Source organism: Xenopus laevis, chromosome 2S (assembly GCF_017654675.1).
Source record: "Xenopus laevis strain J_2021 chromosome 2S, Xenopus_laevis_v10.1, whole genome shotgun sequence".
Classification (NCBI taxonomy): domain Eukaryota; kingdom Metazoa; phylum Chordata; class Amphibia; order Anura; family Pipidae; genus Xenopus; species Xenopus laevis.
The window spans coordinates 82526578-82540549 of record NC_054374.1 but is presented as its reverse complement, the minus strand read 5'-3'; the positions used below and the strand labels follow the sequence as shown (position 1 = coordinate 82540549).

The window sequence follows — 13972 nt, the reverse complement described above, 5'->3', positions numbered from 1 at the left end:
TTATCAACCACCAAAAAATATGAATAGCAAGTCCTGTGGTTTTTTTCTCATCTTTACTATAATGTGTAGGCAGGGGACACAGGGAAAATGGGCGTCCGAATAATTTTGACATGGAACAATTTTTATGCCGAAGTTTTCCGAATGTATACGCAAGTGGCGAAAATGAGGTTTGTCTGTAATATAAGCTGATGCTACAGGACTGATTATTAAATTCTGATGATAGTTACACTGGTTTCTGTGCTGCCATTTAGTAATTAAGTATTAATTAGTAATCAGCCTTATATTATGACATTTCTATTCTATGTGTACTGTATATTGTGAGTTGGTCCCTAAGCTCAGTAAGTGACAGCAGCACAGAGCATGTGCAGTGAATCAGCAGAAAAGAAGATGCGGTCGTTGGTCCTGTTACATTTATAAGCTAATCTTTGCTGGTTCAATGGATATGTTTATATATGTTCTTTGTTTACAGCCCTTGCTTTATGCTGGCACAATTTTAAAATGTATTAACATTTGCGGAGCGCTGTTTGGTGGTTTGTTTGTTTGGTTGATTGGTTATATGATTAGATTTTAATTTACTTATTTTAATCTGTTGAACAACTTAAATGGCTTCACCAATCATATTTACTCTTCATTTTCCTATTAGGCATTTTTGCTACAAGTTGTATTGGTGTGCCTCATTGTTCTGGTTTGATCTTTTCTTAAAATTCCTGCTTGTTTAACTTGGTAAACAATAAAAAAAAAAAAAAAAGAAGATCTTTACTGCTAAAGGGCTGTGGTTGCCTTGGGCTGGTACTGAAGCCCAAAACATAATGCCCAACATTTCTAGCCTACTTCTTTAGTTAAGCTTTAGTTCTCCTTTAACATTGCTTGCCATAACCTGAGTAGCAGGCATACAATGAGCAAAATCTCAATATGTTTGTGAGCAGCTAACCAGTACATGTCTGGGTGGACATTTTAGAAGCTTGCTTTACAGACCTGCTCATTTCTTGGTAGATCCTAACTAGTGATGGGCGAATACATTTACAAGGCATGGATTCACAGCGAATTTCTGCATTTCTGCTGGATAATTCGCAACAACCCCTAAACAGCTGCTCAGCGCACACTGAGCATGTGAGTGTCACAGACACTTTCCAAGATGGTGACCCCCTGTGATGCACCGAATCCACTATTTGGGATTCGGCCAAATCCCCGAATCCTTTGTGAAAGATTCGGCCGAAATACCGAACCAAATCCGAACCGCATCTGCAAATTAGGGGTCGGAAAGGAAAAATCCAAATCTGAATCCTGCTTTAAAAGGCCGAATCCTGTCTGAATCCTGGATTCGGTGCATCCCTAGTGACAAGTTTGAAATCCTGGATTATTGCTGCTATTGTGAAGCTAAAACTTTAGGCTGGTGCAATAAGTTCAGTATATAAAATATGGTATTTAAACCATATTCATTTTTAGGATTTAGTTCTCCTTTAAGAAGATTCATCAAACCAAAACATCTGATTCTTGTACACAAATGTTCCCCACTTTTCCAAGGACGTTGCACCTTACTGTGCACTTAAAAAGTCCTAACTAATTTGTCTCCATACATAAATTAATTCCGCGGTGTTGCAGCTGATGCTCACTTTTGTGCCTTGTACCACAGAGGGTGATTAGTCACATAAGTGGTGTGTGGTAATGAATTGTGGTGCATTGCCTCCCTGTGTGATTTATTTAACAGCACTGACAAATCCTTTTCATATCATAGTTAAAGAGGGGCAAAAAAAAGCCTATACCATAGCAGCAGATTGCGAATAAAAGCAAAGTGTTAAATGAATCAGGTCAGGTGAGTTTGCAAGGCCAGGGGGATGTAGAAATTCGATTGCTTCTGCAGTTACAATACCTTTGTCTGTGATAAAGGTAGTCATAGTAGATTACATGTGAGTAAACGTTTAGTAGATTGTATGTAAGAATTCCACACCTTTTGTACACAAGCAGCTTTACAATATGCTTCACAGCATCCTCATTAGGAAGCAGTGGCCTACTGGGAGACTTGGCGCCTGCACTAAGGGTCTGGCCACATGGGCAGATTCGGGGAGATTAGTCGCCAGGCAATAAATCTCCTCTTCTTCCTGGCGACTAATCTCCCCGATCTGCCTTCCCCTGCCTTCCGCTGGCTAAAATGAAAATCGCCTGGGGGCAGGCACACGGAGCGCTTCGTTATCCGAAGTCGCCCGTAATTGCCTCACGAGGAAACAGCTGGAGTCCCATGACTGATTCAGACCAGGGCACTATCTACAAGCTGTTTGATGGGTTTCCTCTGGTAATTCCAATTTTTCCCCCTACTCTAAAAACATATAGACATCTCCTGATGAAACTGAACCAAGTCTTTGTGACAGGGAAATTAGACTGAGGGTTCCCCTGGAGTAGGGATTGATGTGAACAATGGCCAATGTCTGGAAAACGCTGCATAAAGTGTCAGTGCTTAATAAATAAAGGAAAACTTGCTCTTTAGGGTTAGCTGCTATTCAAGGAAATTGGAATATATAGCATTACTGATGGCTGCTGAGTTAAACTCTAGCATATACTGTATGTGGCATGGTAAATTATTCTATTAGTCTAAAATTTACACTCAGAATGACAGAAGGGACATTACACTACTCAACCCCCCTAGACTTCCACCACCCTCCCTCCACCCTCCCCAGTCTCTCCTGTGCTCCTTCACCCGTCACTGATGAGGAAGTCTCAAAGCTTCTGGCCTCTTCTCACCTTACCACCTGCCCACTTGATCCAATTCCCTCAAAACTTCTCTGCAATACAAATCCTTGTCTAATCAAAGCCTGAACTCACCTATTTAATCTTTCGCTCTCAACTGGACTGTTTCCTTCTCAACTAAAACATGCTCTTGTCACCCCCATTCTGAAAAAACCCTCTCTTGATCCCTCCAATCTTGTCAACCTCCGACCTATCTCTCTGCTACCTTTCATCTCTAAACTACTTGAGCGCCTAGTCTACAACCGACTAACCTCATTCCTCTCTGACAATAACCTGCTGTACCCCCTACAATCTGGTTTTAAGCCACAACACTCCACGGAAACTGCCCTGACCCGACTAACTAATGACCTTTTAACCGCTAAAGCCAACAATCATTTCTCAGTACTAATACTGCTTGATCTCTCAGCTGCATTTGACACTGTAGATCACCCTCTCCTCCTCCAGTCCCTCCATTCGCTTGGCCTTCGTGACACAGCCCTGTCCTGGTTCTCTTCTTACATCTCCAATCGTTCCTTCAGTGTCTCCTACAACGGAGTAGCATCTTCTCCCCTACCTCTTTCTGTTGGGGTTCCTCAAGGCTCTGTCCTGGGACCAGGGGCGCGCCGCCAATTAGGCGAGCTGAGCCGCTCGCCTCAGGCGGCAGAGCATGAAAGGATTCCAGGGGCGGCAAAAAGCCGCTCCTGCACCTTTAAGAGCCGAATTTCCGGTTTTTGAACCGTAAATTCGGCTGTACTATTGCGAGAGAGCGCAATTGCACTCTCCACAATAGTGTTTCTGCCTCCCCTCCTGACACGGAAGTTGGTGAACACGTAAGTTAGTCAGAATCGGCGCTGCCTGGTACCATTACTATTCTCCCTCTATACTTCTTCCCTCGGGAAATTAATCAACTCGTATGGTTTCCACTACCACCTCTATGCTGACGATACTCAGATCTATCTCTCATCTCCTGATCTCAACCCAGAACTCCTAAGTCACTTCTCCTCCTGCCTGTCCGCTATCTCTACCTGGATGTCGCAACGCTACCTTAAATTAAACCTCTCTAAAACTGAAATGGTTCTCTTTCCTCCAACTAACACCAGTAACATTCCAGAAGTATCCATCATAGCTAACAATTCCACTATCACCCCCTCTCCCCAGGCCCGGTGCCTTGGGGTTATCCTAGATTCTGCCCTGTCATTCACTCCTCATATCCAGTCACTTATTAAATCATGTCACTTCGACCTAAGGAACATATCCAAAATACGATCATTTATCACCCAAGATGCGGCCAAAATTCTTATTCACTCTTTCGTCATATCACGTCTAGACTACTGTAACTCTCTTTTAATTGGCCTTCCCCTCCAGAGACTGTCACCTCTCCAGTCCATAATGAACACTGCTGCGAGGCTCATACACCTCAGCAAACGCTCTTCCTCTGCCTCGCCATTCTGTCAATCCCTGCACTGGCTTCCGTTACCTTTCAGAATCAAATTCAAATTAATGACCCTGACATTAAAAGCACTTCATAAGTCTGCCCCACCCTACATCTCTGAACTCATCTCTATATACTCACCCAACCGCTTACTACGCTCCTCTACTGACCTACTGCTCAACTCTTCTCTCATTACCTCCTCACATGCTCGCATTCAAGACTTTGCAAGGGCTGCACCCCTCCTCTGGAACTCTCTCCCATGGTCTGTCCGACTTTCTCCCAACCTTTCTGCTTTCAAGAAATCTCTTAAAACGCACTTCTTTTGAGAAGCCTACCCTCACTCTGCTTAACTACCAAATGCAACACCACATACAGTACCAAATTTCTCACCCACTTAATTCGATCTTGACCACACCTTGTGTAATAATCCCTTCCCTTTAGAGTGTATGCTCTTTTACATAGGGCCTTCCTCACCTTTTGTACCGTTATTGATTGTGATGTATTTAACTCCATATGTTCTATGCATATAATTCATGTGATTTAGTTGTATAATCACATTTACAGTGCTACGCAATATGTTGGCGCTATATAAATACATGTTAATAATAATAATAATATTCTAAATTAAATAAATAATGGTGAGATCAGAAAAGCTGTGACAGAAATTATATGAAAACTACCGTATATACTCGCGTATAAGCCGAGTTTTTCAGCACCCAAAATGTGCTGAAAAACTCGACCTCGGCTTATACGTGGGTCATACGCCAATCCCTCACCGGATCCCTCACCTCCCTCTCCCATATATACTCCGTATATACGCGTCCTTCCCTGCCGCTACCCACGTGGCGGCCATGGGCGCCGCCATTTTGGGAGCGACGCCGGCAGGGAAGGACGCGCCGCCCGGAGCTCCTGGACCTGCTCCGGGCGGCGATCGTGACAGTCAGTCACAGAGTCCTGATGCGCTATGGGAGAGGGAGGTGAGGGATCCGGTGAGGGATTGGCGTATATACTGAGTATATACGGTATTTGAAAGAAAATAACCCCTACTTTCAGCACCTGGGTGTGTCATTAGTAACTCCTCACTTCATTGATATTCATAGGCTCACAAAATGGGGTGTGGGGACCAGGGCCCTTTTGTATAAAGTGTTGTGTTATTTCCCAGCACCCACTGCTAGCCCTGTATTCTATATGGATTATCTTCTCCCTACAGGAACCAGCATGGCAGCACCAACTGCTAAACAGGGGCTTATTTATAATAATGGGATTATTGGACCCCCTTCCCCCATCCAGGCCATATTCTCCTAGAAGAGTTTGTGACCAAAATAAGCAGAGGAATTTCAAAGCTCTTGCTGCGGACTGTAAACATTTACATGTGTCCTGCACACTGTTGGGGCCGCAGAAGGAGCCTCGTATGTAGTTGCTGCATCTTTCCATCTCTCTGCCCCTGGTTGAGTTATAAGTTATTTTACTGTGACTGGTGTGCTTACAATTTTTTTTTTTTTAAACTGTGGGCAGGCCTATCTTTCATTGTTATTCAGTGGGTGCAGGTACAGATTGATTTTCAATCAGCCCCTAGGCTTATACACGAGTCAATAAATTTTTCCAGTTTTCTTAGGTAAATTAGGTACCTCGGCTTATACACGGGTCGGCTTATACACGAGTATATACGGTATATGGCAGAATAGTTGAGAATAACATAATGAAAGTCTTTACTATTAGCAGGGACACAGACAGTACTTGCACCCCCATTTAATTTTGCCCCTGTGCTAACCATGGTTGGTGCTGCTGTTTTCTAACTGTGTACTGGACTGAATAACTGGGTGCATTGTGCTCCACCCAAAAACAGGCCTCAATTGCTCTAACAGGCCAACCCATGTTTAAACAGTCAGAGATGTTGCATCAAAACTCTTGTGTTTTTAGGAAGTACTTTATTAAGCTTTGTTGAAGGTAAAACGGAAATGGATATGAAAGCAGAACTGAGCCATTTCCTATTCTCATTCATAATTGAATTTCTCTTTTTTGGGGGTTTCATGCATTTTGGAATATTTCTTATTACTCTCACATCTGCTGGAGAGCTGTTTTGCTCATTCACGCCTCTGTTGTGAAAATGAACAATTCCGAAAAATAATTTTCCTACTTCTGTTTATTCAAAATCTTCAGTGGAATGTATTTCTATACGTTAGAGGCGAATCTGTGGCGTTTCGCTTCGCCGCAAAATTTGCAAATTTACTGAAAAGTTCGGGAAATGGTGAAAAATTAGTGAAACGCATTGAAGTCAATGGATTTAGTAGTATAATCACATTTATTCTATTTATTCAGTGGCATAACTTGGAACCCATGGGTGGGGTCTGGATCTGGGCCTCCTCTGTCTGTGGGTGGGATCAACTCCTGACTAATTACACCACTGACTTTGATATAGTATGTGGCTTAATACAGAAGTTAAGAAGTTAATAGGAAAGAAGAGAAAGGCATTTTAATAAATGTTGTAAATCAGCAATCCGGAAGGCAAAGAAAGAAAATGAGTTAATTGCGGTGGAGGTGAAAACTAACCCTAAAAAGTTTTTTAAATATATTAATAGTAAAAAGATGCAGGTTGAGAGTGTTGCTCAATTAAGTAACAGTACCAGTTTGGTTATAACAGATATAGAAAAAGCAAATGTGCTTACCGTATATACTCGCGTATAAGCCGAGTTTTTCAGCACCCAAAATGTGCTGAAAAACTCGACCTCGGCTTATACGCGGGTCATACCGTAAATCCCTCACCGGCCGCAGATACGCTCCTTCCGCGGCCCCAACACACCTCCCTCTCCCATAGCGCAGGACTGTCTGTGACTGACTGTCACGATCGCCGCCCGGAGCAGGTCCAGGAGCTCCGGGCGGCGCGTCCTTCCCTGCCGGCGTTCGCTCCCAAAATGGCGGCGCCCATGGCCGCCACGTGGGTAGCGGCGCCGGCCGCTACCCACGTGGCGGCCATGGGCGCCGCCATTTTGGGAGCGAACGCCGGCAGGGAAGGACGCGCCGCCCGGAGCTCCTGGACCTGCTCCGGGCGGCGATCGGCGACCTTAGTGATTCAGAATGCTTTGGTTTATTCAGCCCCAGTCAAACAGCACTAAGCTGTTTTAGCTCTTCCACTAATGTTGTTAAGGGTAAGTATAGCTTTATTATTTTTTTGTCAAATATTTCTTTCAATTATTATATATTGAGACCGCAGTTTTAGCCTTGCCTAACAATGGTCTGACTACAAGTTCACATGAATACCTAGGGAAAGGCACTCCATTGCAACTGACTAGATGGAGCCAAAAATGTTTATTTTGAAGACCTGATTATGTATTGTCCGTACATTCTAAAGCACCAACAAAAGATGAATACATACAAATGATTACTCAATCTTGTTCATGAAAGCATACTATCAAGATCATATAGTCTATAAAATATATTGAGGTCAGCAAGAGCACTTAACTATTTAAGTTAAGACGCGCTTTAAACCAAATCCATCATTCTTTTATGCCTTTGACTTGCTCCAAGTGGTTGCCCTTTCATATTCTTGTTGCTACTCAACAGATGTCATCTGCTTGATGATGATCGTGCCAGTCAGTCACAGACAGTCCTGCGCTATGGGAGAGGGAGGTGTGTTGGGGCCGCGGAAGGAGCGTACGGTACCTTTTTTCTGCTTTCCTAGGTGCAGCACCTCATTGATCTTCTGAGCAGCCATGACAGGTGGGAGGTCACAGGGAAAACAAGTGGCAATTGTCCAGCTAATAGTTCTGACTCTTTTAAATCGTTTTAGATTACACATTCACATTTTGAAATCTGACATGGGGCCCCTAGGCTTATACACGAGTCAATACATTTTTCCAGTTTTCTTAGGTAAATTAGGTACCTCGGCTTATACACGGGTCGGCTTATACACGAGTATATACGGTAATCAGTTCTTTTCATCAGTATATACAATAGAGGAGTCTGAGTTCCCAGGCTCACTTTATAGCTGCCCTGATGGCTCAGCTCAATCAGTGGCTGACTCAGGATATGATTCATAAAGCTTTAATAAAAATTAATGTAAACAAGGCTCCAGGGCCTGATGGCATACACCCCCGGGTTCTAAGAGAGCTTAGTTCAGTTTTAGACCAGCCCCTATTTCTGATTTTCTCAGATTCACTTTCATCTGGTATGGTGCCTATGGATTGGAGAGAAGATGATGTTATTCCAATATTTAAAAAGGGATTACGATCTCAGCCTGGCAATTATAGGCCAGTAAGCTTGACATCTGTGGTGGGCAAATTATTTGAAGGCTTGTTAAGGGATCACATTCAAAATTTTGTCCTAATGAATGGCATTATGAGCAACAATCAGCATGGTTTTATGAAGGAAAGGTCATGTCAGACAAATTTGATTGCTTTTTATAAGGTAAGTAAGATGCAGGACAGTGGGTTGGCAGTAGATGTGATCTATTTGGATTTTGCCAAAGCGTTTGATACCGTGCCCCACAAACGACTGCTTTCTAAACTAAGGTCTGTTGGGCTTAATGAAGTTGTTTGTACATGGATAGGAAACTGGCTACAGGATCGGGTACAAAGGGTGGTTGTTAATGGGACATTCTCTACTTGGAGTAAGGTTCTTAGCAGGGTCCCCCAGGGCCCGGTATTGGGTCCACTTTTATTTAACTTGTTCATTAATGACTTAGGGGAGGGTATTGTAAGTAATGTATCAGTGTTTGCAGATGACACAAAACTAACCAGCCCAATTAATTCCATCCAGGATTTGGCATCCTTGCAGCATGAACTTGACAAACTGGCAATCTGGGCAGCTAAGTGGCAAATGAGATTCAATGTTGATAAATGTAAAGTCATGCACCTGGGATGTAAGAATATCCAAGCCACTTATACCCTTAATGGGACTGCACTAGGCAAATCCATTATAGAAAAGGACCTTAGAGTCCTTGTAGATGACGAACTTGGCTGTAGCAAGCAATGCCAGTCAGCAGCATCAAGGGCAAATAAGGTCTTAAGCTGTATTAAAAGGGACATAGAGTCACGGGAGGAGGGGGTCATTCTTCCACTGTATAGAGCACTTGTAAGGCCCCATCTAGAATATGCCGTACAGTTTTGGTCTCCATCACTCAAACAGGACCTTATTGTATTAGAGAGGGTACAGAGAAGGACAACTAAGCTGGTAAAAGGTATTGAAAATCTCAGATATGAGGAAAGACTGGCCAAATTGGGGATGTTCACGCTGGAGAAGAGGCGCTTAAGGGGTGATATGATAACTATGTATAAATATTTAAGGGGATCATATAATAATCTCTCTAATGCTTTATTTACCAGTAGGTCTTTCCAGCTGACACGAGGTCACCCATTCCGATTAGAAGAAAAGAGATTCCACCTAAATATTCGGAAGGGGTTTTTTACAGTGAGAGCTGTGAAGATGTGGAATTCTCTCCCTGAATCAGTTGTACAGGCTGATACATTAGATAGCTTTAAGAAGGGGTTGGATGCACTGGCTACAACACGCTATTGATATTCATGCTGTCACTGCAAAAATTACTCAAACACAGAATATGTTATATTTAACAGCTTTATTAGCAGATAAGGTGGAGAGACATATGCAAATTTGGGCCCCATGGAATATGTTTCTACAACCTTGAGCAAAACAATACGTTTAATGTATGTTTCACTACTTGGAGTTGTACTGTTGTGAACTAATTACAATGTTCTGTACTGGAAAAGATATTTACGTTATTCTCTGTCAATGTATCTATTTTTGACAAATAAAAGAGATTACAAAAAAAAAGAAGGGGTTGGATGGCTTTTTAGCAAGTGAGGGAATACAGGGTTATGAGAGATAGCTCATAGTACAAGTTGATCCAGGGACTAGTCCGATTGCCATTTTGGAGTCAGGAAGGAATTTTTCCCTCTCTGAGGCAAATTGGAGAGGCTTCAGATGGGTCTTTTGCATTTCTCTGGATCAACTGGCAGTTAGTCAGATATAAAAAAAAACGAAAAGGTTGAATTTGATGGACGTGTGTCTTTTTTCAACCTTACTTACTATGTTACTATGTAGTTGATAAACATTTCTTTCGTACATCAACCTCACAATGGGGGTTGTGGAATGCACTGCCCAGTTAAAATGTGGTGCTGGCTGATTCAGTTAATGCCTTTAAGAATGGCTTGGATGATTTTTTGGACACTCTATAGTTTGTATAGATATGGGTATATAGAATTTATGTGAAAGTAGGGAGGGGTGTGTGTATGGATGCTGGGTTTTCATTTGGAGGGGTTGAACTTGATGGACTTTGTCTTTTTTCAAACAGATTTAACTATGTAACTATGTAATCTTTGCTGTTCTAAGCAATAAAAACTAACCTTAACGTACTATTTAGACAGTGCCACATTAATTAATAAATTATAAGTATAAATCAATTCAGATTATACCATAAACATTAGATAGGGATTTACCAATGCTCTGTAAAGAATACAGCACACTGTACATACATTAGTCATATCATTTGTGAAAAATAATTTTATAGTGGCCAGTGTGATGTTGCAGTTACAAGAATCTCCACTAACTGCCATTAACCACAGCACCGGGGAGCCCCTGTGTTTAGACTGACATCAGAGGACATTACTGTAACAAACTGAATGCAACGCCTAAGGATTTGGTCCAATCGGAATCCTGTAAAGAGATCTGGAATTTGGCCAATTCCTAAGCCAAGTCCTGGATTTGGGGCATCTCTACCTGGGGTAAACTATTAGTCTCTTTAATGGGCATAACTACAGAGGAAGCAGACCCGTGGCTGTAGGGGAGCCCAGGAGGAATAGGGAGGCCAATGAGGCCCTAATTAATGAGTAATTTTAATATAAATTGGTTAAACAGGTCAACCTCTGGATTTTTATGGGCTCTGTGTTGGTACCTAAATGGGCATTTTAGCTGCCTTCTAAAAATTATTTAATTAACACACACTTCTACTGGATCTGCTGTGGACTATCTGAAATAATGCTGGAGAATATGGTTCCCCACTTACTAAATACAGTACAATTGTCTGTACATACTCTGGGCAGTTGTCAGCTACCTTGGCTTAGGGACCCACTCACAATGTATTGTATATACAGAATAGAAAATTCACAATACAAAACTGATTACATTGCAACAATACGGTTAATAATTAGGCTTGGGTCATCTACCAAAACTGTTTGCATAATAAAAGAAAATGTATCTTTTATATTTCAAATGTTTTTCAAATGATCTGTAATTGTATTTGCTACAGGCACTTAGTAATAGCTGTCTATATTCCCTGCACTTCTGGCTTTGGCCTCTGACAATGTAGCAGCCAGCTGAATAACAAACCTAGAGAATAACCAACTTCTGTTGTTGTAAGAGTCAGGCACACGGAACAGAAAGGGTTAAACAAACTCTGCTTTCTATTGCAACCATTATCATAATGTAATGTATACTGGAAAGTTGCATAGAATAGATAGATTCTTTAATGCAAAAATCAATTTTGGCTGGAGATTCAAGTATTATTTATATTATTATTATTATTAATAATATATAATTATAAAGCACCAATTGCTGCACAATAGAAGTGTTTATAATCCAAAGATACAAATATCATACAAAAACTGATCAATACAAGGTGTGAAAGGCACCCCATGCTTGCTAACTAAATCATCTTCTATGACAGATGTAATGTCACTTTCTGCTCATCAGTTTCTTAGGGGTTATATATCCTAGAAACCAAGGAGTCTTGAAATAAAAATGAAAGACATGTAGTAGTAGACACCTGTGATTCTAAAGGTGAACTTCCCTTTTAACCTGTCTACATTTATCTTTGAGTGCTACATGGTCTTTCATGTATTTTGGGCCAAATCATATTAAATCAGTGGTGGTGAAGGCAAAAAGAAAGCCAGTTAGGGGGAGATTTAAATGATTTGAATGAACTTTCCGGGATACTCCATAATGTCCAATTTGAAAATTAGTTGGGGTGAGATTTTGTGGAAACACTATATAAAGATTTGTTAGAAACATATAATAATGAAACACTAGTCTTTTGTCACAATATACAGGGTTTCAGTTTCATTATTCTCTATAGGGCAGGTTCCAGCAAATGAAGCCGTCACAGGCCTAAAGTTCTTCCACTTTCTTGACATAGACCTACATTTTGCCACTAATGATTTCAATAGAGATACACAGAAACTTGCAACTGTGAAATATTTTTTTTTTAAGACTGATAAATATCTGTTGACACTTTGCTAAGGAATAGCAAAACCCACCCAAAAACTTAAAGCAACAGTCAGGGGCGAGACAAGCCAACTGGGCACTCCAGGCCACCTTGCTCCCCCTTTGCGTGCATATGTTCGCTTGTGCGTGCATCTGCAATGACGTAGCAGGGGGAGTGGTATGTTCAGAAGTTGAGTGGAGTAGCAGGAGCAAGGAAAGCCAGACTAGAGGTAGGCAGAACACCCTTTCAAAAGGTACCTGTCCAGCGCCCTCAACTTGTTGCGCCCTAGGCAGGTGTCTCTTCTGCCTACCCCTAGGTCTGGCTCTGTTCACAGACAGGGGCACTCCACCAATGAGGCGAGTTGAGACACTCACCTCAGACGGCAGCGCCCCTGCCAGTACCAGGAGCAGCAAAAATGCCGCTCCTGGTAGCCAAGAGCCGAATTTCCGTTTTTCAACCTGGAAATTTGGCTCTTCTAGTACAGAGAGCGCAACCGTACCCTCTGCACTAGCGACGTGAACCGCCCTGACCCCCTCCAGCACGACGTGGACTGCCCCAGCCCTGAAAAGGTGAGAGCCGTGGGGGGCGGCAAAATGAAGGCTGCTTTAGGTGGCAAAATAGAGAGGATCACCTCTGTTCACAGATAATTAAACTTCATGCTTACTCTGTTCTGAGATTCTAGGAAAGGAATCTAAAAGAACTTGCAACTCACATTAGCCATTGCTAGTCTGCTCAGATGCAGCTCTACTAAAAATGGAAGGCATCTTTCACCATCCATTTCTGGTGTATTTCTATAACACAATCAGTTATGAAGGCAAAACACAGATAGTAACCATGAATACAAAGTAAATCTTTTCATCTGTTCAGTTAGCAAATGTACCCTTCCCCAGGTTAAGCCAGCCTAATGTATTGCATACCTGGGACATCTGAGGTCGCAAGTTAATCTCACCAAGGTTGACAGCATTTGGCATGAGATTGTTGAGAAGTTGACATAGCAGAACTCCATCCCGAAGTGCCTGTGCGAGGTCACAAACCTGAGCAGTAGCCAGAGTCACACGGTGATTTGGAGGAAGTACCCGGCATTGGATCAACCAGTGAGCACAGTGCCTCCACAGCTCCATCACAACCTGTGTGCCCAGGAGGATGGACACAGGAGGAACACAGGCTCTGAATTACTGAACAGAGACCAGTGAAAAAAGGTTCCAGAGCACAAAGAAATTGAAATACTGAAGTAATAAGGACAAGGTAGAAGTGAAAGAGTACTGGATGCCCTGAGGTGTGGTATAGCAGACAGATATAGCCGCCTGGTGAGCTTTATGCAATGATACTTCCTGTGTCTAATGAGGAAGAAACTTACTGACTTCCTCTTCTGCAACACTGCGTACTGTATGCATGTCAAGTGAGCCTGCCTCCAAAACTGCTAGTGTGTGATACTTTCTGTTAGACCGTGCACAAACTGATGTGTTTTTTTAGTTCAAATGTTGTCGAGAAGAGCCAGAAACATACAGAGCCTATATGTTCTGATTTTACTTGCACGAGGGTAGCTACTAGGTAGCTACTAGGTAGCTAAATGGAAGGTGGGGCTGTCCTGCATATATGCAATC

General features: G+C 42.3%; 1 protein-coding gene across 4 annotated transcripts in view; it reads right to left on the bottom strand.

The window, feature by feature from the left end:
- The window catches only part of LOC108705008 (proto-oncogene vav), a 57883-nt gene extending 44201 nt beyond the window's left edge, over positions 1-13682 (bottom strand). For 2 of the 4 annotated variants that reach the window (XM_041584077.1, XM_041584078.1), the window contains exon 1: positions 13286-13682. In XM_041584077.1, coding sequence (XP_041440011.1) covers positions 13286-13489 — 204 coding nt within the window. In that variant the 5' untranslated portion in view covers positions 13490-13682. The remainder of the gene's footprint in view (positions 1-13285) is intronic. The other 2 variants (XM_041584075.1, XM_041584076.1) reach the window with 1 other exon arrangement.
- Between the last annotated feature and the right edge of the window lie 290 nt (positions 13683-13972).